Below are 19,857 nucleotides of genomic sequence, written 5' to 3' on the forward strand. Positions count from 1 at the left end.
AGAGAAGCTATACTTTTAACAAGTATTCCAGGTTATTCTTTCATCGGGCAAGTATGGAAAATAGCCTTAGGAAGAAGCTAAGTAGGAAACCCTACGGCTACCCAGGAATAGAGGATTTAGGGATTTAATAATCAGAGTGACCTGATAATACAGAGTTATTCTCATGGAGACTCAAGACCAGGTAAGAGTGCTTGCCCAGAGTCTTGCTGAAATACTTCTAGCAGGGGAATAGCCAAACCACTTCTTTTGGGCAGAGTTGAATGGTACAGTGTTCGTTCTAGAACATAAGCTTCTCTCTCTCTCTCTCTCTCTCTCTCTCTCTCTCTCTCTCTCTCTCTCTCCTCAGCAAAATGAAAAAGTTCTAATGATTTCCTATATATCACTGTGTTAATAGTTAACATTACTGTATCCTTAGAGATTTAAGAGGATAGATCTCATATTACATGTTCCTACTCCAGTAAAAGGGAAAAGAAAGGCAAAAACCCACAAAGGCAAAAAGGGAAGGACAGACGTGTCCAGGGCCACAAAAGCCACGGAAACGCCACCAGGTGCCCTGCACCTCTTGCCTCTCTCGGTCTTCCTTCGCTCCTCCCGCGGAACAGCTACTTCTCAACACTGACGCTTCCCACACACGTCCCTGGCATTGTCACTTGTGCCGCTTCACACACACGTCCCTGGCATTGTCACTTGTGACGCGTCACACACACGTCCATAGCATTGTCACTTGTGCCGCTTCACACACACGTCCCTGGCATTGTCACTTGTGACGCGTCACACACACGTCCATAGCATTGTCACTTGTAGGGCTGCGTGTCTCCCATGGATGAGAAAACTCCAAGGATTGTGTTACAGCCCATCCTGTGTGTATATGATGGGTGACACCGTTAAGAACAGACGAGAGTGATCCTGGGAAGGAGAAATAACGGAGGTTGTTGGCAGACCACTGTTTTGCTACCCAGCACACAGATGTGTGCAAAAGTATGTCCATGCCCACATACACACACCCGCACACGCTTCTATTTCCGGAGTTTTCCTTCTTCACATAATACAGCTTTCCATATACATCTGCAAATGCACACACGCCTTTCCAGGGAGTCTTACCGCCTCCTGTAGACAGGATGGGTCCCAGAAACCTGGGTTATGTCCGCTCGTCCAGATCAAGTCTAGATGTGTCCTTCTGTGATTTATTAACCTTTTCTACCGTGGATTGAATGATACATTTTAAGTACCCAAACATCCAGTGTACAAAAGTAGAAATCTGAAAATAGGACAATTGTAACTTAAGGAAGGGGGCGAATGGAATTAACAGAAGCAGCATGTTAAGCCACATTCGCCTGTGTTTCTTCTTGGAATGCCACCAAAATGACAGTCAAGACTTTTTAAAGCAAAATCCCACAAGAACAAAGAAAAATGAATGAGGAGACGATAGCAACAACATTCTGGAACCAGCGAAGCCGATGGATGAGTGGTCACTGATCTTACAAACTGGAAAAGTCTAAAGCCTGCGAGGATGGTGAGAGGAGCCCAGAAGAGTCCGTTGTGGGGATTAGGCTCCAAAAGGGGACGAGAGGACTGGCTGGCCGTTTGTATCAGAAACACCCAGAGCCCCAGATTGTCTCCATGACGGGGCAGCCGCCCTACCCCACCCTGCCAAAGCGTTGAGGTTTATGTGTGGAGTTCCTGGAACAGCGCAGCTCCCATAAAACCCTAGATGTCTTAATTATCTCACCCGTGGTGGGCTGAGGCAGTCGGCTTTCAGACAACCTCCCTCCCTTGCAACATCATACCGAAGACTTAAAGAAATCACTGCCTACACCCACTCGTTCCTCTGGAACTCTAGTCAGAAGAGGCACACGAACCAAGTCCCAGGATCCCAGGGATGGTAATTATTCCAAGTTGAAAACTCCCCAGGAAAGTTCTGTTTGGTCCATCTTGGATCATGTTGCCTACCCAAGGGTTTTCCAAAATAGGTGGGGGTCAGTTCTCCAAAAGAGGAAGTCTGCTGTCCCCGGAGAAGTTTCTGAAAAGAAATTGTATGTGTAAGTATATTATGTCATATCTCCGTTTGCACAGGCTTAATTCAAGAGACCCCTTTTCTCCCACCTCATTTTCATTTCTCTCAAGGGTTAAATCGTGCTTTCTGTTCTGTTCGGTTTATGAAGATGTATTGTGTTGGGACACGATACCATCTTTGGGTGGGAACAGGTAAATATTAGAGTCACTAACTCTAAATAGTTACCGATTGCTATGAACCTTAGGAAAAGGCAAGATATTATCAGTTAGAACTTTTTTGACTTACATACTTTACAAGAAGGAAAAGCAGTTTTTAAAGGCCAGAAGATCTCACAGTAAAAATATTACTTCTAAGCTGTAGAAACATGACCAAATTAAGAGATGAGCCCTAACCGGTGTGGCTCAGTGGATAGAGCGTCGGCCTGTGGACTGAAGGGTCCCAGGTTCGATTCTGGTCAAGGGCATGTACCTTGGTTGCGGGCACATCCCCAGTAGGGGGTGTACAGGAGGCAGCTGATCCATGTTTCTCTCATCGATGTTTCTAACTCTCTATCCCTCTCCCTTCCTCTCTGTAAAAAATCAATAAAATATATATTTTTTAAAAAGAGATGAGTTGCTCTATAATAGTATTAAAATGGCTTTCGGACCAGGCGCCAGATAAAGAGTTCATCTTGTTATCTATGAATATTGTAACATGACAAAAACCACAATCTGCTGTATTTTTAGGCTGAGAACAAAAGAGGTGCTGGGGACACTGAGAAAGGAGGCAAAACAAAATCGGTCGCGCCAGCAGCTAGCCATTTGTGGAGTCGCGCCACTGATTCTCTTCCTTCCTGTGAAATAAGGAAACAGGGTTTGGTTGAAAAGCACAGTCATGAGGGCTCCGCCTGGTCATGAAACAGCTAGCTTGTGTGAATTCGTGAAATTCTCTCCAAGGCAACACAGGAATTATTTTTTTCAATCTTTTTTTGAAAGACAGAAAAGCAGAGTAATTGAAAATTAACACATAATCTTATGGACCTGCAGGGTCCTCCGTGCTGGCAGATTTCCAAAGCCCATCTGATAGTCTGGGCAGACCTCCAATTTTTAACTGCTCGGGGTTGAGATTAAATTCCATTTCCATTCAAGCATTTAAGGTAAACCCTTCAGCAGTTCTAACTCAGGTTAGTACAAACAAAAACGTTGTACATATATACACAATATGTATTATCCATACAGCATATATATATATATATATATATATATATATATATATATATATATATATTATCAAAAAAGAAAAGAGTTTGAATGCAAATCGTTTGAAGTAGACCAATTACAAATGAGTTATTACAAAGAGAACTTCCACTCTGGTCATGGTGGAGCCAGAAGCTAGATGTATTGTGTTGGGACATGATACCATCTTTGGGTGGGAACAGGTAAATATTAGAGTCACTAACTCTGAATAGTTACCAATTGCTATGAATCTTAAGAAAAGGCAAGATATTATCAGTTTGACTCTTCCACAGTAATCTTCCACTGAAAACAGGTCTGAACAGAACAACTCTTTTCAGAAATTAGACAGTAAGGAAGGAAGGGCTGATCTCTGAGGGATGAGAAGCAAATGAGATCGCTACGATTGTCCCAGCCTCCAGCTGAGAGGCGTTTGCCCAGCTCCAGTGCAGGGTACGGGCAGTCCTGCTGAGAATAAGGGGACCAAGGTGAGAGTTAGGGGAGGCAGGGGCCCACGGAGCAGCTTGCCAGTGGGGAGAAAGTGTGCCGAGAACCAGCTCCATAGATCTGCATAGAGGACCCTTGAGTCTTTGGCTGAAAGCTAAGCTGTATTTGCAGAGCATGAGATTTCACTAGCCCAGCAAAGAGCACTGCCTGGGAAAGAACAGCCCCTGGGTTGATTTGAAAGTGGAACAGCTCCCTGAGCTTGTGCAGTTAAGTTTCAACCAGCCAGAGTAGAGACATCTTTGGATGCCTGGGACATTCAGTAAAGACCCCAGGAAGGCCACGCCTTAGGATGAGGGCAACAATAGCCCTAGATAAAAGTTACTCCGGATCTGCACTAACGAAACTTCAATCCAAGCCTCAGAAAGGATCCATCTGTCCACAGGTAAATTGACTGATAACCAGATTCCTTAAAGGAAGACACCAAAATCCAGACATTCAACAACAGAATGTTCACCATGTCCATCATCTAGTAAAAGATGACATAGAAAGGAGCAGGAAAGTGTGGCCTGTAATCAGGAGAAAATTAGTCAATATAAAAAGCCAGAAACAACAGAAATTATGCAATTAGCAGATATGGACTTTAAAACATCCACGATAAATACCAAAAAATGTAAAGGAAAATAGGAACATATACAAGACAAAAGTGGGAGACATAAAAAAAAACCAAGTGCCCTGACCGGTTTGGCTCAGTGGATAGAGAGTCAGCCTGCGGACTCAAGGGTCCCAGGTTCAATTCCTGTCAAGGGCATGTACCTTGGTTGCGGTCACATCCCCAATAGGGTGTGTGCAGGAGGCAGCTGATCGATGTTTCTCTCTCATCGATGTTTCTAACTCTCTATCCCTCTCCCTTCCTCTCTGTAAAAAAAATCAATAAAAAAATATTTTAAAAAAAGAATCAAGTGTAGATGTAATTATAACTTTCTACTTTAATTTAAAATTTTTAAATTAAAAAACAACTTCTAGAGTTGAAAGGGATAATACCTTATATGAAAAATTTAGTGGGTGAACTTAACAGACCAGAATGCAGAAGAAAAGTCCACTGAACTTAAAGACAAACTATCCAAGATGAAGTACAGAGAGGAAGAAAGTTGAAAAACAAAAAGGATGTTAGTGACTTGTGGAACAGTGTCAAGCAGTCTAAGAGAGGGGAGAGAAAAATTATTTTAGGAAATAATTATTTTTCCAATTTTTCAAATAAAATTTTACAAACATGAAAATTATAAACCCACATGTGTAAGGAGCTCAACAAACAATAAGCAGGATAAACAGAAAACCATACCAACTCACATAACAATTAAGTTGCTAAAAACCAATGATAAAGAGAAAATATTAAAAGCAGCTAGAGCCTGGCCAGTGTGTCTCAGTGGTTGAGCATCAACCTATGAACCAGAAGGTCCCGGTTCAATTCCCAGTCAGGGCCCATGCCCTGTTTGTGGATGTGCAAGAGGCAGCCAATCAATGGTTCTCTCTCATCGATGTTTCTCTCCCTCTCTCCTTTTCCCTTCCTCTCTCTGAAATAAATAAAAACATTTAAAAAAAAAAAAAAAACAGAGAAAAAGGGGGAACAAAGGTGAGATTTTTCCGTGACTGCTCATTGAAAACAATGTAAGCTGGAAGAAAATGGAATGGCGTCTGAAAGTACTGAGAACATTTATTTTGTTCCTTGTAGGTTTACTAGCGTCATCACTGACAAGGTCTAGAGACAGTGACAAGCCAGGGACAGTGAGTTCCCTGGAGCCCTGATTGTGGTCTCTACGCCCTCTTCCCAGGAAAGGGCACCTGGAGTCCTGGGAAGAGCAGTGGAGTTCAAGTGGGGGGCAGGACCTACTCAAGATGAGACCAGGCAAGGAAACCAGTAAGGTCTAATGGATATGACAGAAGAGCTCAGGGGCCTCTTCACAGGCTCCCACTGGGCAAAGATAGGATAATTTTATCAACAAAAAGATTATTGCAGTGGATTGAAGCGCATCCGATACATGCAAATCCATGCATTCATATGATATTAAAAAACAAAAGTCCTTGGTAACAATTGGAGTTTGCTAGGGTACTGACTAGCTCATTGTTCTGAATTGTGTTAAGTAATAAATATCAACCATTTGTTTTACCTTCCCTGAATGAACAGTATTTCAAGATAAACAAATAGAGGAAAGTTGTTCTGTAAATGCAGAAAAATCGACATTTTACAACCCCCAATAAAATAATGAATCTAAGAGGGAGCAAAATGGTAGCATAGGTAAACACCTGAACTTGCTGCCACGCACAACCACATTAAAACTACAACTACAGGGGGTGCACCAAGGAAGCATAACAAAATGCGGAGACAAAGAAACAGGACAAAATTGTCAAAGGAAGATATAGAGTTCAGAACCACACTTTTAAGGTCTCTCAAGAACTGTTTAGAAGCCGCCGATAAACTTAATGAGATCTACAAGAAAACTAATGAGACCCTCGATGCTATATTGGGGAACCAACTAGAAATTAAGCATACACGGACTGAAATAACAAATATTATACAGACTCCCGACAGCAGACCAGAGGAGCGCAAGAATCAAGTCAATGATTTGAAATGCGAGGAAGCAAAAAACACCCAACGGGAAAAGCAAAATGAAAAAAGAATCCAAAAATGCGAGGACAGTGTAAGGAGCCTTTGGGACAGCTTCAAGCGTAACAACATCAGAATTATAGGGGTGCCAGAAGATGAGAGAGACCAAGATATTGAAAACCTATTTGAAGAAATAATGACAGAAAACTTCCCCTACCTGGTGAAAGAAATGGACTGACAGGTCCAAGAAGCGCGGAGAACCCCAAACAAAAGGAATCCAAAGAGGACCACACCAAGACACATCATAATTAAAATGCCAAGAGCAAAAGACAAAGAGAGAATCTTAAAAACAGCAAGAGAAAGAAACCGAGTTACCTACAAGGGAATACCCATACGACTGTCAGCTGATTTCTCAACAGAAACTTTGCAGGCCAGAAGGGAATGGCAAGAAATATTCAAAGTGATGAATACCAAGAACCTACAACCAAGATTACTTTATCCAGCAAAGCTATCATTGAGAATTGAAGGTCAGATAAAGAGCTTCACAGATAAGGAAAAGCTAAAGGAGTTCATCACCACCAAACCAGGATTATATGAAATGCCGAAAGGTATCCTTTAAGAAGAGGAAGAGGAAGAAAAAGGTAAAGATACAAATTATGAACAACAAATATGCATCTATCAACAAGTGAATCTAAGAATCAAGTGAATAAATAATCTGATGAACAGAAGGAACTGGTGATTATAATAGGATCAGGGACATAGAAAGGGAATGGACTGACTATTCTTGGGGGGGAAAGGGGTGTGGGAGATTTGAGAAGAGACTGGACAAAAATCGTGCACTTATGGATGAGGACAGTGGGTGGGGAGTGAGGGCGGAGGGTGGGGCGGGAACTGGGAGGAGGGGAGTTATGGGGGGGAAAAAAGAGGAACAAATGTAATAATCTGAACAATAAAGATTTAATTAAAAAAAATAAAAATAAAAATAAAGAGATGATACATAATAAAAAAAATTAAAATAAAATAAAATAAAATAAAACTACAACGAAAAGACAAAACGGATATCCTCCAGAACCACGGGAAGGCTGGCTGAGTGGAAATTCTACAACTAGAAGGAAAGAGAAAAGCGCATTGAGTCCGGTAGGAGGTGCAGAGGTGTGGAAGTGTGGAGGTATGGAGGAGCACATAACAGGCTGGCAGCTGGGTACGCTAGTGTCTTTTTCAATTGGGAGGGAGAAACAAGCTCCCGACTGTTCTGAACTCCAGTTCCAAGTGAGAATCTGGGGACCCAGACTCATACGGAGAGAAACTGGACTGTCTGGCATCAGGCCGGAATGTGAGGTTGGCTTTCTCGCAGAGCTGCTTGCAGCAGTCATTGTTCCTGCGTGGCCCGCGGGACACAGACCCCGGGACCTCTCTGAGGGAGAGCAGGGTGGCAGCCATTGAGGTTTGCTCTGCCCTGATGATTCCCTGAGACCCCGCGTCACCCAATTTACAACCCCAACCAAGCTGTGCACAGCAGCTTTTGCACACGAATGGCTTGGCCTTCCTCCGCCTAAAAACCTGTCAAACTACAGCTGGGTCAGAGGACCCCAGAGCTTCCAAAAGAAGGCCTAAGGCTGGTCAGCTGCCTGCATTACTTCACAGCTGCGCCTCATATGGGTACCTCCAAACCCCAAACAAAGAGGAGGAATCTGCAGATTTCTCTGTAGCTCCTGCTGGGTGGCCTCAGGCAGTGGCTGACTTTGCACCTCCTTGGAGATCCAAGAGCCAGTGTACCCAGTGGTCAGAGTGGGACCATCCAGATTACAACTCTTCACATCCATAAGAGACACACTCAGAGGGCAGACTTAGTGAGCGCCAAAGCCCCCCTGAAGCAAGTCCTGCCCCCTAAGGATGTCTCCAGCACAGAAGTTTTCCCATTGTAGACACAGCTTGTCCTCACAGCCAGTTGCCCTGGAGGTCAATTCCTCCCAGTGATACCAACAGCAATCAAGACTTAACCACAACAAGACTGTGCACACAGCCCACAAAGGGGTGCACCAAGAGTGTCCACCTCAGGTAATTGGGGAGGCTGAGCCACTGGGCCCTATAGCACACCTAGCACACAAGGCCACTCTATCAACATAGGAAGCAGCCAAAATGTGGAGACAAAGAAACAGGTCACAAATGAAAGAAATGGAGGAAAGCAAACTACTGGATATAGAGTTCAAAACTACGATTATAAGGTTACTCAAGAATCTTCTAGAAACCTCCAAGATATATAGTGAGACCCTCCAGGATATGAAAAAGGACCAATCAGAAATTAAGCATACACTGACTGAAATAAAGAACACTGTACAGAGATCCAACAGCAAACTAGAGGATCCCAAGAATCAAGTCAAAGATTTGAAATACGAAGAAGCAAAAAACACCCAACTGGAAAAGCAAAAGGAAAAAAGAATCCAAAAATATGAAGATAGTGCAAGGAGCCTCTGGGACAACTTCAAGCATACCAACATCCAAATTAGGGGGTGCCAGAAGAAGAGAGAGAGCAAGATATTGAAAACCTATTTGAAGAAATAATGACAGAAAACTTCCCCTACCTGGTGAAAGAAATAACTTGCAAGTCCAAGAAGCACAGAGAACCCCAAACAAAAGGAATCCAAAGAGGACCACACCAAGACACATCATAATTAAAATACCAAGGGCGAAAGACAAAGAGAGAATCTTAAAAGCAGCAAGAGAAAATCAGTTAGTTACCTACAAGGGAGTACCCATACGACTGTCATCTGATTTCTCATCAGAAACTATGCAGGCCAGAAGGGAGTGGCAAGAAATATTCAAAGTGATGAAGAGCAAGAACCTACAACCAAGATTACTCTACCCAGCAAAGCTATCATTTAGAATTGAAGGTCAGATAAAGAGCTTCACAGATAAGAAAAAGCTAAAGGACTTCGTCACCGCCAAACCAGTATTATATGAAATGCTGAAGGGTATTCTTTAAGAAAAGGAAGAAGAAAAAGGTAAAGATAAAAATTATGAACAACAAAGTGACAACAAATACATATTTATCAACAAGTGAATCTAAAAATCAAGGGAGTAAAAAATCTGATGAACAGAATAAACTGGTGAATATAATAGAATCAGGGGCATAGAAAGGGAGTGGACTGACAATTCTCGGGGGAAAGGGGGTATGGGGGGTGTGGGAAGAGACTGGAAAAAAACCTTACACCTATGGACGAGGACAATGGGGGGTGGGTAAGGGCAGGAGGTGGGGTGGGAACCGGGTGGAAGGGCGCTATGGGGGGGAAAAGAGGAACAACTGTAATAATCCGAACAATAAAGATTTATTTTAAAAAATTATGAATCTACTCAAGAACATCAGTAAATGCTAAAACCATTAGGTGAAAAGTTGATGGGGACTTTATAATGGAAAGATACAACCAATAACATCTGAATCCACTGATCAGTATTTATAATCCATTATGTGCCTCCTATTTGATTTATAGGTACACTGTATTACCTATGATGGATTCTAGCCCCTTTTCAAAGAACAATACAAAAGCAAAAACTTTAATCAAGCATTTAGATCTAATCAATGGGTATAAAGAAACAAATTAAATGACACCCAGGAAACAATCAGTTAAATCCAGAATAGAAGGTATGTTAAAAGATAACCTGTTTTTCTCACAAATAAATGATATGACAGAAAGGAAAATGCTTAAAACAGAAACCAACCAAATGCAAGATTTGTGGACCTTGTTTGGATATTGATTTTAACTGTAAAAGGATTTTTTTTTAAGACTGAGGAAGTTGCCCTAACTGGTTCGACTCAGTGGATAGAGCATCGGCCTACGGACTGACGGGTCCCAGGTTCGATTCCGGTCAAGGGCACGTACCTTGGTTGTGGGCACATCCCCAGTAGGGGATGTGCAGAAGGCAGCTGACCTATGTTTCTCTCTCATCGATGTTTCTAATTCTCTATCCCTCTCCCTTCCTCTCTGTAAAAAAAAATATATTAAAAAAAAAAGACTGAGGAAGTTTTCAGATGGACTGAGTTATTACAACATTTTTTGTTAATTTTTTAGGTTTGATAATGGCATTGAGGTTATGTAAATTACTTCCAAGCAAAATAATAAATTGTCTGGGATTTGCTATAACCATTTCTTCCTGCAAAAAAATATGGGAAGAAAAAATAGATCAAATAAATAGGAAAGTGTTGATTTTTGTTGAAGTTTGGTGATGGGTACATGAAGTGTAGTCATTAGACTACTCTCTGTTTTACACATATTTTAACATTTCCAAAAAAAAAAAAAGGTTTTTTTTTTAAAGATAGTATGCTCAAAGTCCTTGCATGTATCTATAAGGGCCTCACTTAGTATGTATAGTGTTGTCTTACAATGAGATACAATTCTAACAAGTTGGCTTAAGTACCAGTTGTATGGGAGAAAACAGAATGATGCTAAAGACAGTATCCTTATAGAAATAAAAAGGTTTAACTGGTATCATTAGATAATATTGAAAACTCTTACATGCAGACAAAAGCTATCAAGGCATTAGGGGGCCACTTGGTGGTGTTAAGTAGACCCACTCTGCCTGTTTTCCTGCCAGCGGGCATTCCCCTCAAGGTGTACCCGCCCGTGCCCAGAACCTGGGCAAGACGGGGCCCAAGGCGCCTTGGAGACGAGACCCTCCTTGGTTTCTTTTCTCAAGGGCTGTAGTGTCCATTGGCCAAAGCTATCTCCTGAGGGACTGCTTTTGTTCAAGGATCCGTGAGAGATATTCCCAAGTTCTAACACCATATTCCACTATGCATTGCAACTTTTTTTTATTTTCCTTATCGTGATTTATTATTTTTCTATATTTCTTTGAAATTTGCCCATTTTAATTCATGTTCATTTCTCGCTCTGTGTGTGTGTCACGCTTGCTGTCTTTGCCTCCGTTGTTCCTAGGTTACAGTACAGCCAGGACATACCCAGCCACTTGGCCGATGAGCACGCGCTGATAGCCGCCTATGTGGCCCGTCTTCAGCACTGTGCACGGTCAGTGGGAGGGCAGCAGCAGGCGGGTATCCAAGGGCTGAGCAAAGGGAGGGAGAGCTATGGGGCCTGGGGTTGTCAGCTAGAAAAGCTCTGCATGTGGGGGTTTTCTTGAGGAGCTACCAGCTATGTTGGGCAGAGTTTAGGTAATTCCCAAAGCATTCTTGGAAAGAAGGAGTCTTGCCACGCCTAGGTACCTACCTAACCATAGAGTCAGAAATTCTCCTTGAAAGTGAAACTCACTTCCTTGAGATTATATTATTCTTAAAGAGTGTATACTCAGAGATATGCAGTCCCAAAGATGTACACTCACAGAGGTATTTGATGCAACCTCTTACTGTTCATTCTTGCCTAAACAATGGAATCTTTCTGTTGATATTCAAAGCTTACGGTTGATCAACCCACAGATATCTCACTTTGTCTAATCTTTCATACCATCACCCTGTTACAACTTTACATGTTACATCTTCATCTCTTCCCCAAGATCTATCATTGTTGATTATTTAAACCAGGGTTTTTCAACAGTGGTACTAGATCATTGACACCTAAGGGACTTTTTTCAAATGATAATACACCTCCTCATATTATAATAATTATTTATACTGTAGTAGCCCCACATACCCCTTTCCCTGAAAACTACTCTGGTAGTGACCCCTTATTAATATGGAAATAGGACTGATCCCTCCATGGGTTAGGATGGAAAAACGTTTGATAGCCACTAACTACAGCAGAGTTCACCATTTGAAAGAATTAACACCAAACCAGGTGCTATTACATTCAGGCAGACCCAGAGCTACCTGCCCGATCCATGCCCACACCCACCACCACTCTGCAAGGAGAATGCAGGAAAAGTTTAAATAATCTAAAGCCATCCCAGCCACTCAACATGCAGCAAAGAAGAGTCGCTGTGCCAGACAACTCAAGATTCTTATTCTTAGAGAAAATTAAACCCATAATCTATAAACTAAGCACATAAGAGAGGCTAGACCTTACCCTTTGATCTTAGCTTTGCCTGTAGCATGCCATGGTCCCAGGGGCAGGTCATTTTTATTTCCATGATAACAGAAACATAAATTAATAACGAGAAAAGTACTTTAAAAGGACTCTTTTTAATATTATATTATGCTTTATACCATTATACTTGATACCATTCCTCATAGTTTTCTCCGTATGACTAAATGGCATTGCTGTTTTTAGGCATTTACCTGTCTCTAAAGCCTTAAAGAGACTGTAGGGTTCCCCTGCTTGCCACGTATGTGTGATAGGCTTATCCTAGGGGACAGAAGGAAGGCCTGGCCTTTGAGCATCGTATCACAGAGTCCTCTCATCCAGCAGATGACCCCTGTGCACTCTGCCCCAGCCCCAGGGTCTGTAGGAATCGAGTTGTCTCACCCATGGCAGGATAGCTCACTGAAACCCAGTCAGGGCAGTTGTCCAGGTGATTAAAAGTTTCCATGGTGAAAGTAGCAACAGCATGTTGGACAGCAACTGCCACCTGACATTTCAGCCCAAGAAGTTTTATGGTGGGTTTAGCCAAAGTCCTCAAGTCTTTGGCTTAGCAATAAGGCTCCCTGCTCAAGAACTGGTGGCCAGAACTCTGGGAGAACATGAAGATTGGGTGAGTATTACATCTCGTCTTGATTTACAGTCTGAGGAACTGAGCTTCCTACTTCCACGAAGAAATAAGAAATTTCCTGGCTAATTCTGAAAATGAAAGTCAGTTCAAGCAGAAGAATAGGGAATCTTTCTAATTTTTCTTGACCTTAAAGCCTCTCATCAACACAACGTTCTAGTTTCTGGTTGGAAAACAAAGCCAATGAAAGCAACCATGTTGTCTGCACTTGGGGATAAATGACTAAGCGGATTAGCCTTCCCTGGGAGATGGACTGGAATGGAGAAGGAGCTTTTGCACAGAGGAGCCTATTGTGTCCTCTGCCAGACTTTGTAGGCTGCCAGTCCCTCCATAATATTATCTGCTTTGTTGTTAAATGTTCATTTCTATTGTTTTTTTTAAAAAAAGATAGGCATAGTTCTCTTTTTTTCAGACAAACACCTTTAAGACACAAATATATTTCAGTCCAGACCTTGCAGCCTTGACTGTGACCTATTAAAGTTGACTGGTGGTAGCATGCTCTTATTATAAGATCATCTTTTGAGAGGATGATTACATGTGCTGGAAACTGACATTTGCACACCTAAAATTATAAAGTGTTCAGAAGTGTCATAGGCAGAAGACTTTAAAGCACATTTTTAAAATATTCATCCTAGAGGAAAGACTAAACTTAAAGAATTAGCCACAGAGATAGAGATATCGAAAGGTGGAAAAAAAATTCAGGAAAAATACAGCTGATTGTGTACGTGAAAAGGCCAGATGGATCCTTGTTAATTTATTTTCGCCCTTCCCAGATTCACCTCAGTAACTATAGCAAGATTTGATGAGTATTAAACTCATGTCTTTACATTTTTTCATATTACTTGTCATATTGCTTAATTCCAATCAAGGGCTTTCAGAACTCCAAGAACCTAGGACCAAAGTAAAAGCAAGCCACAACAGCCATCTCTGGTCAGTCATCATCATCTCTGTTATCTTAAAGGTTCTGCCAGACTTAAAGAGAATTCTATAGCCACAGTCCTTATTAATCTAGGAGTGCCCTGATAGGAACAAAGGACAGCTGATGTAACATACTGAGTAATGGAGGCAGTTATTTCATCTAAAGTTCATTGCATCACATAGAGCTGGCATACTACACAAGAACCCTTTTTCTCATCCAGGTGTGGCATTACCTGATATCCCACCTACCTGGGTCTTTAAATTTTTAGAGTGCTGGAACTCTTGTTAAAGGGTAATGGAACTAAATTACTTCACTCGAAGATGGGGCTATATTTGTAGAACAAGCATGGTAAAAAGAAGAGAGAGAGGCACTGAAAGAAAATGTTTGATACCATGTGATCACCAAATTTACTGTAAACTGGGCCTGCCCAAACCTGGATGGCTCAGCCAAGATTAGTTTTAATTTTTCTCAGCCCTGTTTTTTCATGATGCTTGGTCTTTTTTAATTCAAGACCTATGTCCAAAAGTCATGAGTTTTTAAAAACATTTGATTAGAAATCGCTCTCTCAGACTGGAAATGCCCGGTCTTTTCTCAGTCCTTCTGGTGGTGTCAGAGGGTTGGGATGTGCTGCTGAAGAGAAATGACACACGTGGCCTTATTTCTCTAAATCCCCTTTGTGTCAGAAGACCAATGGTATCTATGGCCCAGGCCTCTGTTTCTTTTGTTACCATTCATTTTTATTTTTTTTTACAAGCTTATTTCCCATCTGTCTGTCTAAGAGGAGCAAGAGTAGGGGATGTTTACTAGACACTTGTTGAATGTTTGTCTCCTTGGCAGTGTCCTGGACAGTCCTAGCCGACTGGATGAGGAACACCGGCTTATCGCTCGCTATGCTGCGCGGCTGGCTGCAGAGGCAGGGAACATGGTGAGTAATCAGAGGGTTCCCATAGATAGCAAAAGTTAGCATGACTTTAATATACAAGTGGTGGGGGAACAGTAAACATGAAACTCCGGAGAGCAAGAACCTCAGGGACAGGAGAGGAATGGGTTTAGGGGATTACAGTGGCTTTAATTTTATCTATAATATTCCATTTCTTTAAAAAATGAATTGAGAACAGAAAAAGTGTCAATTTGGTTCTTAAAAAGATCAATAAATTTAATAAATCCCTAGAAATCCTGATCAAGAAAAAAAGAAAGAAAACACAAATTACCAATATCACAAATGTAAAAGAGACATCACAACAGATCCTACAGCCATTATAAGGATGCTAAAGGAATATTCTGAGCTATTTTTTGCCAATGAATTTGATAGCCTAAATAGACAAAATCCTTGAAAGATAAACCAACAAAACAGACATAAAGATAAATAGAAAATCTAAATAGTCTTAAACCTGTTAAAGAAATTGTATTGATAACTGACTTCACACAAGGAAAACTTCAAGCTCTGATGGCTTAACTGTTAAATATTATCATATTCTTAAAGAAGAAAGTCTAGCAATCTGACATAAAGCTGGCATACTACACAAGAACCCCATTTTCTAATAGAAAATAGAGGAAGAAGGAACACTTCCAAGTCATTTCATCAGGCCCCTATAAACTGATGCCACAAGAATACAAGGCAATCAAATGCAAAGAAAATTGATCGCAAATTCCCTTACGAACATGGATGAAAAAAAACCTTAACAAAATATTAGCAAATTGAATCCAGCAATATGCAAACACGATAATACTCCATGATCAAGTGAGATTTGTTTTAGGACTACAAATATATTAATACACAAAATCAACCATATTAGCAGTTTAAAGAAGAAAATTATAAGATCATTTCAATAGATGCAGAAAAAGCATGTGACAAAATATAATAACCATTTATGATAGTAAAACTTCTCAATACACAAGGAGTAGAAGAAACTTTCTCAATCTGGTAAAGAATACGTACAAAAAACATATAACTAATATTATACAAAGATTAAATTTTGGAATACTTCCCCTACCTAATATTCAGAACAAGACAAAGATGTCCCCTTTCACCACCCCTATTCAGAGTTGTACCAGAGGTCCTAGCCAGTGCAACATCACAAGAAGAAAGGGGCAGAAATATTGGAAAGGAAGAAGAAAAACTGTTATTATTTGCAGATGACATGACTATATAGAAAGTTGCAAGGAATCTACAAAAACACTACCAGAACAAATTTGTGACTTCATAGCAATGTTGCAAGATATACAAAGTCAGTATAAAATTTTTGATTATTTCTATCTACCTGCAGTGAACATTTAGACAATTAGATTCAGGAAAAATATCATTTACTATAACATTAAAAAACATCAAATACAAGCAGGGAGTGAGATGAAAGGAGGGATGATCTGAAGCCAAAATGACAGGCTGTGTAAGCATTGTCCACGTAAAGGAAATGTAATGTGTGCCCACTGGGTGTTTCAACATGTGTAAAGGCCCTGAGGTTGGAGACTTCACAGAGAACAACACTGGAGTGACATTAGGCTGGGCAGGCAGGCTAATCAGGACCGTATTCTGCAAACACAGTATATTAATTACAGAAATGTGTACCAGTTTATACTTACATTTCATAGGAAGGTAGAGTTATGAGAGCTGCCAGTAGAGAGTCTTGCTTTGTTTCTCCCTCTCAAAAAGTAACTTATTCCTTTGGGTTTGTTTAGAATTCAAAATCTTTTCTTTGAAAATCTGATATTAGGTCATGCCTCAGACTGTAACATTACAGCTCTAAAGGTTAGTGAAATAGAACGGAATAGGGAAAAAACATCTGGGGAAAAAGCATAGTTCCATTTCATCAGTTAAACCTCATGCATACCCTCAGTCAGTCACAACTGTTCAAGCTATTTTAGCAATTAAAATGTATACGTAAAATCAATTGAATTTGTTGAGAGGGACAGCGTTGTGGTTGAATTTTTAAAATTAAGTATACTTAATGCCGTTATATAGTCTTGTTGACTTTACAATAGTATTTTTTTTTTAATGCTGTAAATTAAAGCTCCGAAGCCATTTGACCCTCAAAAGGAGATTGCAGTTCTCCTGCACGGCAAACAAGATAAGTCTGTTTACACCTGATAGTTTCTGATACCAATTCTTATTCGTGTGAAAATGAGAATTGTTAGAATGGGCTTGAGACTAAATACCGATATGGTCCCTTTCATCTTCAGTTTATTTTTCAAAGTGTAGCTGTCTTATAAATATTGGACTCTCAGCAAGGATTCTTCTTGACTAGACTTCTGTTAAACAGACTTCTAATCTGCTAATCTCTCCCTGATACAGGTGCTTTGCATAAAGTGGGTGTAGCGCTCAGAAGAATTTATTTATAGCCTGCCAGATAGGCTTTGTATTGACTTTTCCCCCCCAAAACCTTCTTCGACAAAGAAAGACCATTAAATCATGTTAGCAGTCGGCATTACACCCTGGGGTGTGCCTCAGCATCGAGCCCTCATGTCTCCCCGGGTGGCACACCTGGCCACTGACACCTCTTCACACTCGCCCTGGAATAAAGAAATCCTAGCTCCCTCGGACGAGCCAGGAGCACTGATTTGTTTTTCTGAAGTGCCTAAATGCCTTTAAAAAACAAAACTACAGTGTGTGGTAAATCATAATAATAACTGCAAATTCTTAAAGTTGTATCACAAATGTCACCAGCATTAGATATACTGAGATGTTTGGGGTTTGCTTTTAAAGTCGTTTTTCTTTATGAAAAAAGTAAAAACTCATAAAGGAAAAGTTGGGAGAAAGGTAAAAGGAAGGGGAAATAGTGTGGTTTCATTCCACCGAACTTGTGCACCGTTTTGAGAAGCTTTTTTTCAGGAGCCCCATCCTGGCCCTCACAGCCGCCTCATGTGTCAGCATGCGCCATGCCAGAGGTCTCCCGGTGGCTTCTTAGAGTTAAAGATCCATGGTATCCAGGTGGTGTTTTGCACACATTTAATGACTCAAAATGCCCCATAAAATAATCATTGTCAAACCTGGCTACGTATTATCATCGTGTAAAGCGTTTAAAAAATATATAGATCCTTGACTTTGCCACAGACCTACTGAATCAGAATCTCTGGGTTTGGGGGATCTCTTGATTTTTATGTTAAAAAAAAAAAAATTCCATCTTCTTATTCACAACTAGCTTTGTAACCACTACCCTAAAAAGCATTATTGGGTTTTTGAGAGACAAGAGAGAGATTAATAATCCACACCCCTGCAGTTAGTCTAAGTGGGGTGGGGACGAGGGCAGGACTTCCCCTGGGATACACGGAAGTCCGGTTAATCTCAGGCACATCTCTTTGGAACTCACCCAGGCCAGTCTATTTTTAGGAGCTGCGGGCATGTATGTTACCAGATTGCAGTTTGCTGGCTGTCGGCTCTCCTTGGTTGTATAACATTTGTCCAGTTTTACTCACAGGGGTCTTGTTTCTTATCCTGTATCTTCCAGAGGTATCTCCATCTCAATAAAGATGATGGAGCTCTGTGAGATGACCTAAACCCAAGAGAATGCTATCGTAACAGAGGAAGCGATCCTCTTCGCTGTCTTTTTGTAAATATTCCCACTTTACAGGCAGGAAGATAAAGGTATAGTAAAACAAAATAACTCGAGGTTTGCATGGCAAGTAAGTAGCAAAACCTAGGATTCCTAACTAGTGTGCCTCCTTCCATTCTTACCCACTTCAGTCAGTTCTCCGCTTGGTAGCCAGAGCAGTGTTGTTGGTGATAAACTTTTATGATAGAACAGTTTTAAATTTACAGAAAAATTATGAAGCTAGTACTGAGGATTTCCATATGGCCTATACTCAGTTTCCCCCATTAGTAACATCTTCCATTAGTATGGAATGCTGGTTGTAACTACTGAGCCAGTAGTGACACGTTATTATTAACTAAAGGCCATACTTTATTTAGGTCCTGTTAGTTCTTTGCCTAATGCCTTTCTCTGTTCCGGGATCTCATCCAGGACACCACTTTGTGTTTAGTTGTCATGCCTCCTTGGTTCCTGTGGGCTGTGGCAGTTTCTCTGGCTGCCCTTGTGTTCTGATGACCCTGACGGTTTTGAGGAGTTCTAGTCAAGTATTGTAGACGGTCCCTTCGTTGGGATTAGCCTTCCTCCTGATTAGACTGGGACTGTAGGCTTTGAGGAAGAAGGTAAGTGCCCTTTTCTAACATCAGATCAAGGGTTCGTAGCATTAAAATTATTTACCACTGTCGCTGTTGACCTTGCTCACCTGGCTGGGGAAGTGTCCGTCAGCGTTTTCCAACATAAAGTTTCTCTTTCCCCCCTTCCCACCTGTCCTCTCTGAGAGGAAGTCACTGTGGACAGACCACACAGGTGTTAGGCTCACCTCATGCATTATTTGGAATTGATATATTTTTCTGTTGAGAATCCTATGGTGGATTCAGAAAACCACGCGGGAGCAGCAGCAAGCCTCCGCCTTTGCCCTTCTTTCTGCCCAGCTGGCTCGTCCCCCTGACCGTCCCCTGGTCCCCCTGACCTTCCCCTAGTCCCCCTGACCTTCCCCTGGTCCCCCTGACCTCCCCTGGTCCCCCTGATCTTCCCCTGGTCCCCCTGACCTTCCCCTGGTCCCTCTGACCTTCCCCTGGTCCCCCTATCTTCCCCTGGTCCCCCTGACCTTCCCCTGGTCCCCCTGACCTTCCCCTGGTCCCCCTGACCTTCCCCTGGTCCCTCTGACATTCCCCTGGTCCCTCTAACCTTCCCCTGATTCGATTCCCCATCTCATTGAGTCTGAGAGCAGTTTCACAACCACCTCATTTCAAAAGAGTCTGTCTCAGCTCACTGTTTCATTACCCTGTGTTTCTTTATCGCATTTACCACAACGGGTCATACATATTTGGTTTGTGTCTTTTTTTATCCCCTAATGCATCCCTGGTTTTTAGAACAGTATCTAGCACATAGTGAATGCTCAGGATATATTTGTTGAATAAAAGAGTGAAGTATTTAATATTTGAAGGAAATCACCTTTAGATCTCTTCTTGCCAAAGTAGGCTGTGTCTTTA

General features: G+C 41.5%; 1 protein-coding gene across 6 annotated transcripts in view; it reads left to right on the forward strand.

Moving 5' to 3' along the window:
* DTNB (dystrobrevin beta) overlaps positions 1-19,857 on the forward strand; it is a 159,683-nt gene that overhangs the window by 101,730 nt on the left and 38,096 nt on the right. For all 6 annotated transcript variants that reach the window (XM_059660386.1, XM_059660385.1, XM_059660388.1 and 3 more), the window contains 2 exons: positions 11,206-11,295; positions 14,682-14,769. In XM_059660386.1, the coding sequence (XP_059516369.1) occupies positions 11,206-11,295; positions 14,682-14,769 (178 nt within the window). The remainder of the gene's footprint in view (positions 1-11,205; positions 11,296-14,681; positions 14,770-19,857) is intronic.

Source organism: Myotis daubentonii, chromosome 12 (genome assembly GCF_963259705.1).
Source record: "Myotis daubentonii chromosome 12, mMyoDau2.1, whole genome shotgun sequence".
NCBI lineage: Eukaryota > Metazoa > Chordata > Mammalia > Chiroptera > Vespertilionidae > Myotis > Myotis daubentonii.